This window comes from Neolamprologus brichardi, chromosome 23 (assembly GCF_056152115.1).
Source record: "Neolamprologus brichardi isolate AB-2024 chromosome 23, ASM5615211v1, whole genome shotgun sequence".
Classification (NCBI taxonomy): Eukaryota; Metazoa; Chordata; class Actinopteri; order Cichliformes; family Cichlidae; genus Neolamprologus; species Neolamprologus brichardi.
In genome coordinates this window covers 40,589,310-40,604,735 of record NC_142125.1, presented here as the reverse complement: position 1 = coordinate 40,604,735, position 15,426 = coordinate 40,589,310, and the positions used below count along the sequence as shown (strand labels likewise).

At 38.3% G+C, this 15,426-nt stretch overlaps 2 protein-coding genes across 2 annotated transcripts; both read left to right on the top strand.

Moving 5' to 3' along the window:
• The first annotated feature begins 1,737 nt into the window (after positions 1-1,737).
• Positions 1,738-9,316, top strand: LOC102779251 (uncharacterized). Its single transcript, XM_087835986.1, has 8 exons — positions 1,738-1,771; positions 1,860-1,915; positions 7,642-7,980; positions 8,069-8,398; positions 8,473-8,511; positions 8,613-8,712; positions 8,806-8,856; positions 9,096-9,316. The coding sequence occupies exons 2-8, from the start codon at positions 1,861-1,863 to the stop codon at positions 9,226-9,228; spliced, it is 1,047 nt and encodes a 348-aa protein (XP_087692112.1). The 5' UTR covers positions 1,738-1,771; position 1,860; the 3' UTR covers positions 9,229-9,316.
• Positions 9,317-12,415: 3,099 nt separating this feature from the next.
• On the top strand, positions 12,416-14,774 carry LOC102778216 (OX-2 membrane glycoprotein-like). The gene is made up of 5 exons (XM_087835613.1): positions 12,416-12,579; positions 12,742-13,080; positions 13,203-13,529; positions 13,687-13,781; positions 13,926-14,774. Exons 1-5 carry the CDS (start codon positions 12,525-12,527, stop codon positions 13,953-13,955), a joined length of 846 nt encoding a protein of 281 aa, XP_087691739.1. The 5' UTR covers positions 12,416-12,524; the 3' UTR covers positions 13,956-14,774.
• Positions 14,775-15,426: the final 652 nt, after the last annotated feature.

The following is a 15,426-nucleotide window of genomic DNA, read 5'->3' as shown; positions in this document are numbered from 1 at the left end:
ACAGAGATGGGTGCCCCGGCCAAAATGTAAACAAGAAGCAGACCGCAAACCAACCACACAATAAGTCATCAGTTTCAGGCTGCCCACGCAAATCTAGTTCTGAGAAACTAAACTAAGCAACTAGACTGTGCAAGAGGAAGTTTCCGGGTAAGTCCACGAAGCACGAGTGATAGCGCGTGTGTGTGTGAAAGAGAGAGAGAGAGAGAGAGGGAGGGAGAGACTCAGCCCTGTGGCAGAGGAAAGAGAAAAACCCTGAGATGACACAGTCTCTGTGCGCGTGATGTCTGATAATGGGCCCCAGCTGACTGAAATATTCCAGTATTGTCAGCCAACAAAAAAAAATGCAAGTCTACAACTTAAGTGGAAAATTAAAGTCGGCTCTAAGAGTAGTATCTGGGGCCGGATTTAGTAACGGTTTGCGAAACTTAGAATAACGTCTGAATTAGTGATGCGCGAATCATGAACGAATCGTTCAATACTCGAGAATCACTTTACTGACTCATGAATCATGATTCACAAGCCCAACTGACTCAGTGACTCATCCCTGTTGCTGTTAGCAGCAATGTATCTAGCTTATAATTAAAATTGTGGAGAAAAACACAACATCCAGTATCGTAACAAAAAAAATTCTGCTCTGAACTGGAAGAAAAAACCCTGAGTAGAAGCTCACATCAAGAAAATAGCTCCTCGGTTCACAGTAGCATCGCTCTGCTAACATGCTAACAGCACATTTGAGCTACTCAACCCCTCCCTCCTGTGCTGAATCGTAAGCGAATCACTCAGGACTCACTCACCCCCTCCCTCCTGGCTCACAGCTTCTTCTTCTTCTTGGTTGGCAAACAATGTTAAGGCCCATTACCGCCCCCTGGCTCACAGCTCAGTGGACATTTAGATGAGAAAATATATATTTAACACAATTAAGAAAAATAAAATAAAATAAATGTTTATTAAGCAATTTTGATAGGAAATTGCTTAATTTTAGAAAAGTTTTTGCTCTTTTTTGCTCTATAAAATAGTTGTTTTCTTTTAGAATCATTCATCTTAGCAGTGGGATTTACATGAAAAGAGAAACAAATTAAGTTTGAGTGAAAATGTACATTTTTTGCACTCTCTGGTCAACTGACTCAGTGACTCAAATGACTCAAAAAACCCGATTTACTTTGGTGAGTGACTCATTAAAACTCGATTCAGTAAAAAGAATCAAATTTACCATTTATAATAAAGAAATAAATCTGTACATAATTCCTGTGGATTTTGTATTTAGTCTTGAGAAACAGCCTCGGTGGTGAGGAGTTCAATGACGGAAGGACGTCCTATCTCGGGAGACAACGAGACAGGAGACGTTGAGCACAGGATAGCGGAGTTCGGAGCCTTGCCCCTGCTGGGATTTTATTGTTGTTTTCATGTGGAATAATTTATTTTTTAGAAACTTAGTTTTTATATTCTCTATTGCCTTGAATCCTCTACTGATCTTCTGGTTTTAGAAGAGTTTTTCTTCACAGAGAACACCTCGTGACAATTCCAAGGCGTTGTAGGCATGTCATGATTTGAACTTTATTCTCAACATCAATTTTTTTTCTTCTTAATTTGCCCCTAATAATACATCATAACGTTCACTACAGACTGAATATGGGTTATTTTTTATCTACCCGGAATAAATAAACTTGCTGCTGTGGTGAAATAAAGTTTCTAAAAAATGAGTCAACACTACATGTGAGCAAAAACAACACAGAAAAACTCCACAACTGCGTGGAATCCCCCCACCTCATATGTAAGAACCACTTAATGTAATTTTCTTTTTTTGTCTTTAAAATACCAAATGCACACTATAGAAACAGCTCGTTTTACTCTCTTTACAGCATGGCGGATGGTGCGATTATATATTTGTTTTCTCTTCTAATGGTCTGTTCTGAAGGTAAGCTGTGTTCAGTATTCTCCGATTTGTTTTTAAAGCTGTGTTTTGTGGATGGGAGGAGAAAAAACGTTTCACTCGTAATTATTAGAAACTGATCTCAAAGAGGTCACAAGTATGATTTTTGTTTTTTATCTGAAGCCATGAGAGATTCTATATGAACAGTGGAGGCATTAGATTTTATTTCTGTGAATATGGATTATTTTCATTAAGCGTTTACTGCAGCTGATGCTCCACATGGAAGAAAAAACTGTTCTTAATACTGGTTTAGTGAAGATGTTTATTAATTAATTTTCTCTTCCCATATTTTTTTTTACTCTACAACATTATCACTGGAGTATACCCAATACACCATTCTAGTATTCATTAAAATCTTCAGCAGTCAGGAGATGTTTGGTACAGTATGAGTATTGTTCATTTTGTAAAAACATAATGTTTAATTGATTCCCACTTTTTATGTTAGATAGCAAAATATGAGATAGGCCGTTTTCATACTACAACTAAGAATTACTATTATTATTTTCTGCCTGTCCTGTCCAGAACTGTAGTAATCAGAAGTGGACCTTATGCTATACTGGTCCACTTGATTGTTATACACTGTAAAAAAAAGAATACAGTACAATCTACTCTATAAACGTGAAGGAATTTTCCGTATTAGTCATTTACAGGTATTTTTCTGTATGTCTCAACTACTGCAATGCATTGTGGGAAAAAGAACCCGAAAAGGAGGGAAAAGTAAGCGCAAGAGCAGCCATTAGGCTTCTTTCAGGCTTCATCTGGATTTTGAACTCTGGAGTTGGAGAAACTGCATTAAAATTTCTGTGGTAAGTATTAAAACTCATGTTTTCTTTTATTAAAAGAATATTTTTCAAAAGACCACGCATTTTTATTTAGAAAGAATTGTTAATTTATTTGTTAACTGGTTTCGGCTGTCTCCAGACAAGTCAGGAATATTTTGCTGACTCATTTTTAAAATAATTGTTATTTAGGTTTAACATGAATTTATGTTAATTTAAGTTAATGTTAAAAAATAATTTTTACCGTGATACCACCAGTTTTGCCCTTCAGTGGCTGAACCAGTTTTCATAAATATTACAGTTAGCTGTCTGTGTCTCTCTGGGTATGGACCCTGTGCACGAGAAAATGCTAACTTCCTGGTTTGAGACCGGATGTGGGGTTGTACATTTCCGGTAGCTTTACTTTGCGGTCAATCGCTACTGCGAAGATATACTCCAAAATTGATGTCCAAAACTCGAAAACGGAACGATCGCGTTAAGTTACAAAGAGCAGAAGGTGGGAACACTCACCACTGTTGTGTCATAAAAATCTAATGATCAATTTTGACGTTTAAAGAGTTTAGATCGATCGGTTGTTTACATCACTAAACACAAGCAGAACTGCAGCAGAAGACACATCGTCCACATTCAGAAGCACATCTCTGTATAGTGACTGGTCTTATGATTTAAACAGGCAAATGTTCAGCATTCAAACTACAGGTGAACAATAGTCAAACCAGGTGTTTTCCCCGTTATGTCGATATCAGCTAGTCAAGTACACACCTACACAGCATGTTAACAAACCGTGAAAAAAAGCCACACAAAAAATTAATGCTTGCTGGTAACGGTTTCTATACATTAGTATTTACGAAGGGTATGTTGTGACTTACCTTCAAAATTACAGCGGTCCCTCGCTATAACGCGGTTCACCTTTCACCTCGCTGTTTCGCAGATTTTTAGTGCAAGTTTGCATGCTTATTTACGTCCTGCGTCCTGATCGCTGCAGACGATCTCCTCCGTCTCTCCTGTACAGTACAGAATCGCTGCATCTATCGCTAGCAGTGTGACTCTGAAGTGCAGTGCTGTATGTCCACGATGTCCACGAAACGTTTTGCACCGTCAAAAAATAAAATTGGCTACTTGATTTCACATATTGCTGGTTATTTTTAGAACATAACACCCGCGATAAACGACGGACAGCTGAGAAATATAACGTTTGAATCCATTTTCTCTTTTCCCCTGAGGCGTGGGGGGAAAATATCGACAAGTCGATGAACATCATTTACAGATATATTGGGTAAATGCCCGAGACATCTATAGAAATGTGAATCGCCGCTTTATTTATTTATTTGCTTAACTTGTTTTGGACCGTAAACAGGGCGCGAATAGGATACCGGAAACAAACGTCCCCACAGGAGTTTCCGCACCGGAAGTAGCATATGCTAACGTGCACATAGTCCATTACACAGCTGTGACTGCTAACTAGCTAATTAGCAAAAGTCAGGGATGTGGATAACTGGGAAAAGTGAGAACTTCATGGTTCTAGAAATTATTCTAGGACAACTGTTTTACAGTTGGCTCTTCTGTACACTTTAAAGGGTTTCAGGCAAAGTTACACTAACCCTAGTTTAAGCCTCAGACCTTCCTGGCTGACGCTAGCAAATGCTAATGTTAGCCTCTGATTTGGGCTGCTAAAGTAAATACTTTTAGCTAGCTGACCAGCATAGATTATTTTGGTGGTTAACAGACTGTAGTGGTAATATTATTGAAAGTATAGTTTCACCTCAGCACATTTACAATTATGTCTATTTTGTAGCACATAGAAATGTTTAGTTAATATTTACAGACAGACACATTTTCCCTGTAACTGTGTTTTTACTCCAACATTTGTTGAAAATGTAATTTATGAAATGCTGAGCAGCATTTCTAGTGTGTGGAATATTTTTGTCACCCCACTGTGCTAATGTGATTAAATACTAATAATTATTACGAAATGAATTCAATAATAAATCAATAATAACTATTTATTGATTGAACTATAATGTAAGCGCAGTGCTGGTGTGCAGGGGATTTATATGCCTTGTGGGGGATGCTGGCATATTATAAACTGTTGTGTCTATATCAAGCTTTTAGAAACGTTAGAAAAGCCTGTTCTAACGTTTGAGTCTAAGGTTTATTTTGAGCACCTGATGGCTCTTTTTTGCTTTTCATTCGTAAACTCTCTCGAAACTCTTTCATGTGGTTCTTGTGTAGGTGGTTAAAGAGGTTTGTCGTGTTTGAGTGGTGGTGGGGACCAGTTTGTGGCATAATTTGCATAGTACAGTTTTCTGGTCCGTGTCAGACTTTTCATAACCAAACCATGTCCATGCTACAGAGGTAGCCCCTCGTTTAACAATAAGGTCCTCGATTTCTTTTGACTGGTCCTTCTGTTTGGAGCTAGCTGGTTCTGCCTCATCCTTGCTGGCCATGCTGGTATTCACTGTGCCTTCATCTGCATGGTGACTGTAAGCGCCATTTATAGTTACTTGATGTTTTTATTTGAGGTCATTTGTTTGATGCATATTCTGAAATTTTATGTTTGACAATAATGTATATCATTTCAATTTATTTTGAAAAGTCTCCACAGAAACTTGAGCTTTATTGTGAAAGGTTTATGTGGAAAATAAACAAGCGGACGGCGGAGCCACACAATGGTTTTACTGTCATTGTTGGTAACGAATGTTGTTTCTCTTTTTTTCCTCAGAATAAACTGCGACTAGTCTCAATGGCTGAGCCTGAGATTCATTTAAAGCTCAGATGGACCTTGATGGACTAACATGCAGGCTGCATTCAGGACTTTGTCACACTGGTATATGAAGAGTGGTAACAAGAGAAATTGTGCACACACAATGTGTCACTTTACGCTTGCTCTTCTCCAGCCTCTGGTGTCACTTTGTAGTAATTTGTCTTACTATTGTCTAATTATTTGTGATTTAGGGTCTGTGCACACAAGCAGAGGTTTTTGTTTGTAACCGTAACCTCGTTTTCAGAGTCTTGTCTAACATTTAATGGTCATGAAATATGTCAGACTTTTTCCTCTACTTAAACAGCTAAGAGCATTTGAACACCGTGGAGAAAAAGGTGTGCATTAAGGATTTTGAACTATGATGTTTAAGTGTTGTCACTGCTGAGGATACTTATTCACTACGCTGCTGTTTACAGTTTAACTTTTCATCAGATCAAGCACTTCTAATTGTACTTTGCTCCTCACTGACCAAACAAGTCCAGTAAATGAACTTTTATCTTTAAGTTTGGGACAGTAATCTGTCTTAATTTATTTTGTGTTTTAGTTATCATATGGGGAAAAGTCCTGTGGTTATCCATCCATCCTGTTCGAATAAACCCAAAGTTCAGGAACATTTACTTTAGATCTGTTCAGTTTTAATCATGTGGCACCACTTAAACAGTCAAGTATGTTATATTGTAAGGTAAAGACCCCAAAGAGTTAATCTCGGACAAATGTTCAGACAAATGTGAATTACATTCACTTCATTAATGAAGTGAATGTAATTCACCTTTGATTCAGTAATCAAAGGTGTTTGGCTATAACAGACTACATGTGTATACTGTACCATAAGTGGACAGACATGGATGTAAACCACACCTTAACCATTTGTCTGAGGCAAAACTACCACAAGGCAGTGATTCTAACTAAAAGGTACTCTGGATATTATTAAATGTGAACATATCGTTAAATATGACATTTTTTGTTTGTCAGGTGTTTGAAGAAAACACTTGGTAGCCACTTGAATGAATGTAAATTAACACATTTACATGAGGGCAACCTGATTTCAAGGAAATAAAAATGCTCAAATTTGAAAGCTTGTGAGTTATTTTGTTCATGTATCAGCTGTTTAGTCGTTTTATGACAAGATGGATGCTGTCGTTATATTTTAGTATAGTGTTTGAGTTAAAGAGAATAAATGAATTTTTAACATTAATTGTACCAATGTTGTTGTGTACGAAGCACAAATTAATTAAAAAAAACCCTATGAAGCAAGCATGAAGGAGAACCGGGCCCTCTAGAGCACCACTGCAGGGGCAATGTTTTTAACATTTGACACAGCTGAGCGGCGTGTGTTTAAGGAACGGACTCAAAAGCAGGCACAGGAGAAATGTACTGAAGTTTAACCAAAAGTGAGCCTTTATTTCTTTCACTTATTGTTGCATGTGTGTTGTTGCTGCCTGTGTTTGAGTAATTTCTGTAACTGTGAGACACCTGCTGCTGCCTATCTTGGCCAGGTCTCCCTTGAAAAAGAGGTTTTTAATCTCAATGGGATTTTCCTGGTTAAATAAAGGTTAATAAATAAATTATTGTTGCTGACACAAAAAACAGAAAACCAGGCAAGATGACATTAGGGCGAAACAAAACTAAAACCTAAACTGGGAAAAACTAAAACTATCTATGAAAACGATGAAACTGAACAGGAACATGCAACCAACGTAACTATGAAATAATCCAAACAAAGGTAACGAGGGAAGTGGAGACACAGCTGATACAAATGAACATTACGCCACAAGGGGAAGTAAAACAAAACACACTGAACATGGAAACACTGGACTCCTCGAAATAAAGCAGGAAACCTGGAGAGACTGGACACGAGAAGACAAGCTTGATAACCTGAAACACGCAGACAAGAAACACATGAAAGACTGACACAAAAGACAGAAAAAGACTGACAAACACAGGGACATAGATAAAACCTCAACTAGACTGAAACTCAACTAACTCCTTACTAATAATAACCAAAGAAGAAGTAAACAGACTTCCAATATAACATAAGAAATTGAAAATAAACTCGAAACGTGATTATGAAAAACGTTACAGTGAGATACCTACAGGTGTTATTGCAGCTGATAAGTAGCAGACACACACTTGGTGCTCATGCCTCACATGTCTATTTGTTTGTGCAGCTCTAACAGCAGTGATCCAAACACAGCAGACTGTGCTGGCAGCAGTGGGAGAAGATGCTGAAGTCAGCTGTCAGCTCTTGGAGACTAAAGACGTCCTTCAGGTCACATGGCAGAAAATCTCTCCTGATGCGGAGACAAATGTCGCCACCTACAACAAGTACTTTGGTCAGAGAGTGAATGATGGCTTTAAAGATAAAGTTGAGTTTAAATACACTGGACTACAGAACTGCTCCATAGTCATCAGGAATGTAACGGAGCAGGATGAAGGCTGCTATCGCTGTCTGTTTAACACTTATCCTGAAGGAGCCTTCACAGGTAGAACCTGCCTCCAAGTCTATGGTGAGAACTTTAACCTTCTTTAACCAACAACAGGAGACTAAAAATAATATAGTGGATTGATGTGATGATATCTCCTGATCCTTCACAGAGCTGCATGAACCTGTTGTTGATGTCAGAGAGTCAAACTCTACTGAAGAGTGGGTTGTTTCCTGTTCAGCCACTGGTCGACCTGCTCCCACTGTAACACTCAGAGTCTCACAACAAGACCTCAGCTTCTCACAGTACAACACTGTCAGTGTGTCCAACACCAACGCTACATTCACTGTCACCACTACAGCTGTGCTCTCAGGTTCACGTAAACACAGCACACAGGTGGGATGTGCAGCACGAGTGCTCTCTGCTCCTCACAGAGAGGTGATGGAGACGATTCCTGATGATAGTAGTGGTGATGGTGGTGGTGGTGATGATGATGATGATGGTGAGAAACTCTTTTAAAGTCACTGATTTATAATTGATGATTACTTTGTGATTGTAATGTTTCCTTTTTTCCAGGTCTAGATGAAGACTTTGGATCTAAACGCAGAAATTTAGGTGAATTCACATTTGTATGTTTTTGAGTTCAGTTTTTTTTCCATCTTTTTTTATTTTATGTTTGAATTAATTTTTCCTTCTTTCCTCTGTTTTCTCAAAAGCAATCAGGATTTCAGTCATTCTGTCCTCTGTGTTGCTGGTTGCCTTTATTTGTGTTGCTGCACTCATCTTTGCCCATCATAGAACAAAATCTCACAACAGGTAATCGTATTAAAACGTGTCTGTGTTGCATTTTCTCCTGATAAATCTTTGTGCAGCTTTAACTGTTTTAAAATCTTTCAGTTTTTCACACAGGAATCTCAAGATAAACAAGACAGCTGAAACTAAGATCAGAGACAGTCAGGAGTAAGTCACTCTTTATCCCGTTTTTCTGCACTGTTGACATTTTTTAATGTCTTTTTTATTTTCATTTTTTATTTCTTCTAATATGTGTCCATAGTCCTCTGTTATCATTTTAATTTCAAGCCTAATCTAACACTAACCACAAACACTTAAACACTTTGCCCACTTTCCTCTGTCCAGGCTATTTCTCAGAGTACTTTAATCATGTGATCAAATAAAACTATTTCTTATTTTCATTGAAGGACTGAAGCATCTTTATTCACAGCAGAGGGCAGTGAGGTCAGAAACGAAGGAACGTCTGAGAGAAATCACCAAAACAACAACCTGATGTTCTCCTCAGAAGCAGCAGGAAGACTGAATTTTGAGCAGTGCTGAACAAATGTATTGTTGATGTGACTGGAGATTAAAAACATCTTTGTGTTATAAACCACTGATGTGATTATGTTAATAGTTTATTGACAGGTTATTATTATTATTCAGTTATCTTTGATGCTGATATGTCATTAATGATGCATTGTGTCACTTTACATGTATGAAATGAAGATTTAAGTATTGTTTCAAGTTGCCGTTTAGGTGCAGATATGATGCAGCGGGTGTAGTTCAACATCAGCGTGTGACGGCTGAAATAGTTTAGGATCATCAGTCTGCAGCTGACTTGCAAATAAATGTGACCAACAGCTAAAGACAGAGAGAGAGAAACCACGCGTCTAGTTCATGCATTGGTGGTTAGACTCCGATGGTCCAGCGCAGCAGAACAATCACAGCTGTGATCGCGATTAGGGCAGGACCCCCAGAGTATAGATGCTGGTGGTGGAGATGAAGATGGAGGCTTGAATGGCGCCTGAGAGATGAGTGAAAGGTGGTGGTGGTGGGGAGGAGGTGGGCTGTATGAAGGCATCTGAAAAGAAGAATCACAGATGCGCAGTGAGATTTTAAGTAAATGGAGTGAAGGCTGATTGGCCTAAAGAAGGAGGGCTGAGTGCTGATTGGACTAGATCCGTGATGTAACAACCAGCTTGACAAGCATGGGAAAGTGGAAGTGATGTAAAACTTACATTAGCTGCCAAACACCTGGGAAGCAGACAGACGTGTGACTACAGAGCTTCCTTAGTGAACTTACGCATAAGCCTCATGATGGTCACATGAAAACCACCAATCTTAATGTTTTTAGCTGATTTGTTAGTGTGTGTGTGTGTGAGAGAGAGAGAGAGATGCAATGCCACTCCCTGAAGTCATATGTTATCGTGTTACTGCCAGCTCTGTTTTTGAAGTATTAGACAAATATTGGAAGAATTGACAGTGTTAAATCTTAAACCTTTTGTTGGATGATAAATAATGTATTTTCATATTTTTCTAATCACACGCCTCATTCCAGGAGGGATGTTTGCTGTAACTTTGTCCTCGCACACTGACAGTAAAGCTGTCCTGTCTCAAATTGTTTGTTGTGACATGTTCGTTTGTTTATTTTATTTTGTTGTGTGGATTCTTCTTATCAATGTTTGAAGCATTTTCCAACTTTATTTAAAATACGTAATTATTTCATTAATATAATAATAATATATTTCACGTATTTCAAGGCAATGGCCACACAACAACAGCATGTAACAGTCATAAATGGATAATTTAGTGATATTAGTCCATTTTACAGAGGAACTGGAACAGCAGATTTTTGTGACTTCAGACTTGAACATCGAACACTAACATTGTTTTCATATGAACTAAATGATGGCAGATGTAACTGCAGTGGAGACAAAATCCAAATTAGATTCTAAACTCATAGTGTTGTTGTTGTTGTTTAGTCCTGTAAGTTAGTAGCAGGAAAACTGAACTGATGATGTTGCTGGTTTAAACAAGTCATGTGGAACAAAGTAACCTTTAGAGGAAAACTGAGTTTGAAGCTGCTGAACTTTCCTCTCCTTTAATATAGTGACAGCAACATGTTACATCTACATACATGTGCTGCAATCAGAGGACTCTTATGCATTAGAGTGTTAAAAACTACAAGCTGAGCGTTAATGAAGGAATGAAACTGTAGCGCCTCCCAGGGGATGAAACGATACACAGAAGATTTTACAATCTGTGTGTCATTCTGCAGACCCTCGATCCTCCAACTATCTAATGGAGGTAATGCGCTGTGACAGAGTTACAAAATGAGAATATTATCTCTGACAAACCCCGATGGCATTCATTGACACGGACACTGTCCATTAATCTCTCCCTTAATCAAAAATTGCATTTTGATTTACATTAATACATTTCATCTTCTCAGGCTTTAAAACCAGGTTTGTCATTTGAGAGTCTGAGTGTGTGCAGTTCAGATAAAACCAGTTCATACCTGATGGGATGCATACTTACTTATTTTTCATGCATTCCTGTTAAAAACTTATTTACTGAGGTTTTACTTTTACTTCACTTTATTTCTATAGCACATATAATAACAACAAAATGTTGACCTGTACAAAGAAGGGAAAAAATTACACAGTAACAAATAACATCAATAACAAATACCTGATAAAAGATGATTAGGTGGACAGACAGGTAACTCTCATGCGATGTCGAAAACCAGTGAGAATAAATGTGTTTTAAGATGGGATTTGAAAAGCCTGATGGTCGGGGCCTTTCTAATGTGGAGGTAAATCATTCCACATTTTCGGCGCCACAACCACAAATTCCCAGTAACCTCTGTGGACCAGCCTCGATTTAGAAGTGGCCAAGAGCGAGAGATCACTTGATCTTAGATCTCTAGGGGGTATATATGGCTGCAGTAAGTCAGACAGATGTTCTGGAGCCTGACCGTTCAGCGCTTTGTAAGTCAACAACAAAATGTTGTATTTAATTCTAAAGCGGACTGGGAGCCAGTGAAGTGAGGCGAGCACTGGGGAAATATGCTCGTGTCTCTTTGAACGTGTCAGGAGACGAGCTGCAGCATTCTGGACCAGCTGGAGCCGTGTTGGACAAGACAGGCTAGCACCTACATATAGAGAATTACAGTAGTCCAGTTGAGATAAGATAAAAGCGTGAATTGCTTGTTCTAGGTTTTTAAAAGATAAAAAGGATTTCACCTTGGATAAGAGCCTCAATTTAAAAAAAGGATGACTGTACAACAGAGTTAATTTGTTTATTAACTCTGATAGTAAACTTACTATCTCGTATAACCCCAAAATTTATTGCATGCAGTTTAACAAAAGGTGCTAAACTGCGCAGGTCGAGATCTGGGGTGCTAGAATTGCAGCTTGGTCCAAAGATGATCACAAGAAGATCACGAGAAAATTTGAGGCCATCCAGATCTGAACTTCGCAGAGACACTGAAATAAGGACTCCAGCGAAGTGGAGGTGTTGTTATTTGTAATCTTGTCTTGAGGATCTGATTCAGATGAGGAATGCGAGAAATGCAAACAGCAACATTTTCACTTCCATTTTTTTCTGGCTGTTCTGATTTCAAACTTTATACTTAACTTTTTTTCCCTGAGAAAAAGCGGAAAGAAAACCATGAAAACAGAAGTAACTTCTTTAATTGAAGTTGTGTTTTTAAAACTCGCCAGTCATTGTGTTGCATGTCTGCACTAAATTTTGTGTAGTACATGCATATATTTATTCAATACAAACCTGACATCTTTTTATATCCACAGAGCTCTCGGGTTCATCTCAAACTTTGACACTTTATAACAGCAATGACATTTTGTGTGCTTGTCTATCTACTTTTTGTCTGTGGAGTCCTTCCAAAAGGTAGGAAACAGTAACCAGTGTTTCTCTTTGATGCTGATTGTTTTATCATGTTAATATTTGACTTCATGTCAGGATAAGGGTTAAAAGAGAAAAGCTGCTTCTTTCACTGACTAATATTTCCTCATTCTCACATCTAACCGTTCATTTATTTTCTCCATGCAGCTCTAACAGCAGTGATCCAAACACAGCAGACTGTGCTGGCAGCAGTGGGAGAAGATGCTGAATTCAGCTGTCAGCTCTTGGAGCCTAAAGACGTCCTTCAGGTCACATGGCAGAAAATCTCACATGATGTGGAGACAAATGTCGCCACCTACAACAAGCGCTTTGGTCAGATAGTGAATGATGGCTTTACAGAGAAATTTGGGTTTAAATACACTGGACTACAGAACTGCTCCATAGTCATCAGGAATGTGACGAAGCAGGATGAAGGATGCTATCACTGTCTGTTTATCACTTACCCTGAAGGCTCCTTCATCGGTAGAACCTGCCTCCAAGTCTATGGTGAGAACTTTTACGTTCTTCAAGCAGATTAGACTCAATCAAATAAAGATACTATAAAATGCATCAGAAGCTGGTTTCTTCTTGACAATGTAGTCTTTGCAATATCTCCTGATCCTTCACAGAGCTGCATGAACCTGTTGTTGATGTCAGAGAGTCAAACTCTACTGAAGAGTGGGTTGTTTCCTGTTCAGCCACTGGTCGACCTGCTCCCACTGTAACACTCAGTGTCTCACAACAAGACCTCAGCTTCTCACAGTACAACACTGTCAGTGTGTCCAACACCAACGCTACATTCACTGTCACCACTACAGCTGTGCTCTCAGGTTCACGTAAACACAGCACACAGGTGGGATGTGCAGCACGAGTGCTCTCTGCTCCTCACAGAGAGGTGATGGTGACGCTTCCTGAGGTCCAGCAGGTGTTTGCTGCTTCTACTGCTGATTATAATGGTGAGAAACTCTTTCAAAGTCACAGATTTATAAAGTGATGATATCTGAGTGAATTTGCATCTACTAACAATGACTTCAGTAGGCCTACATTTCCCTGTGATCTATAATTGATGTATTAGCGTTGTCCATTGTAACATTGTTCCTGCTTTTCTCACAGATTCCACCTCAGTGATTGTAATAGCTACAATAGCAGGACTGACAGTTTTTGCTTTAGTAGCTGCTCTCATTGCACTCCTGCTTGAAGAAAAAGTGGTAACGTTTTTTCTTTTGACTTAATATATGCCTTTTATGTGGCTCTTCCTATTAAAAGAATTATATGAATTGACTCCAAGAGTCCACATCCACATATATCTGTAAATATCTGCAGCGCTGACTTTAAACTGTTTAAATCCACAGGTCTCCAAATTCAGGACCTCAGTCCTTTAGAGCAGCTGTGAGACGTACTGGAACAGGAGATTGTCATTCTTTGTGTGGAGCAGACAAATCTTCAGCAACTGTGTGATGCTATCAGCTATCATTTGTGTGTGTATGCTAAATCCTCACAGGCTAGTCTAACAGTGTTTTACTATTTTTGATTGTATAGAGAGATGAAACCATTGAAATAGGTCATGAATTATATAGGAAATTCAATTCAATTCAGTATTATATATATAGCGCCAAATCACAACAACAGTCGCCCCACAGCACTTTTTATCTTAGAAGATGTGATCACCAAAGTGGTGCTCTCAAAAAGCAAAACATCATCCACTGTAACGTGTGTCTTTTCGCTTTAGTTCATTAAATAATAAAAAAAAATCTGGTGATCACATAACATCCCTCCTCTTCCGTCTTTCAGTGTGAATCACATCAATTACACTTCCTGTTTCTAAACATAATGACCACATAGACAGCACAGCCTTGTACTTCCAGTCACATGAAAACCTCCGTTTTTTTCTCTTCCTGTTAGTTCAATTTTTTGAGGTCAAACCCTCAAAACTCTAAACAGCCTGGGTTATAATTTTGGCTCTATTTTATGGATGTGAATACATTAAAGCATTTTACACTTAAGCGCTGTGCTGTGGTCAGTGTTGATTTTCTTTTTATAATGTTCATATTTCTCATATTTGTACTTTTTATACAGGATTTGTGTTTATCTGTGTCCCTGTCTTGATGTGAAAGTCACACTGGAGTGCAGCATGTAATGTAATGTTGTAGTTTTTGCACATTATCAATAGGGCCTTTCAATCGTGCGTGTTGTGTGAGATACTTCCTGGGTTCGGGGTGCAGCATTGCTGTTCTTGCCTTTTATGTGAAGGTCCTCTTAGGGAAATATAGCCTGACAAAGTAGGACTATCATAATGATTTATTTTAATGCACAATATAACAAAAAATTGTAAAGAGCCAGAATAAAACAATAGATCTTATGCAGAAATATTAGAGACAAATCGGGACTAAATTACTAATAAAGATTATATAAAGACTGTTCCCACTTTTATTTATTTATTTTTTTTAAATTCTGTATTTTTATAATTATTCTAGACGAGGGGTCAGCAACTTTGAACACCCACAGAGTCATTTGGATCTGGTTTCCACGGAAAAGAAAACACTGGGAGCCGCAAATACTGTGTTGACATCTAACATGAAGATAACACTCTATACATTGTTTTTTTTTTACCTTTATGCTTTGTATAAACAACTATAGTGTGTTGCTTAAATCCATGAAGTGCTATAGAGAAAATTAAATTTTATTTATGTAAGGAATACATTTCGAACTCTTAAAAAATTATAACAAAAAAGAAAGACACCCAGTCTAAGGTCTCTTTTCAGTGAATTAAAAAGCTGAACTATCACATCACAGCAAGGTACGCCAGTGTGTTTTGTTGAACGGACCTAGAAGCAGAGTTTGAAGAAGATTTGC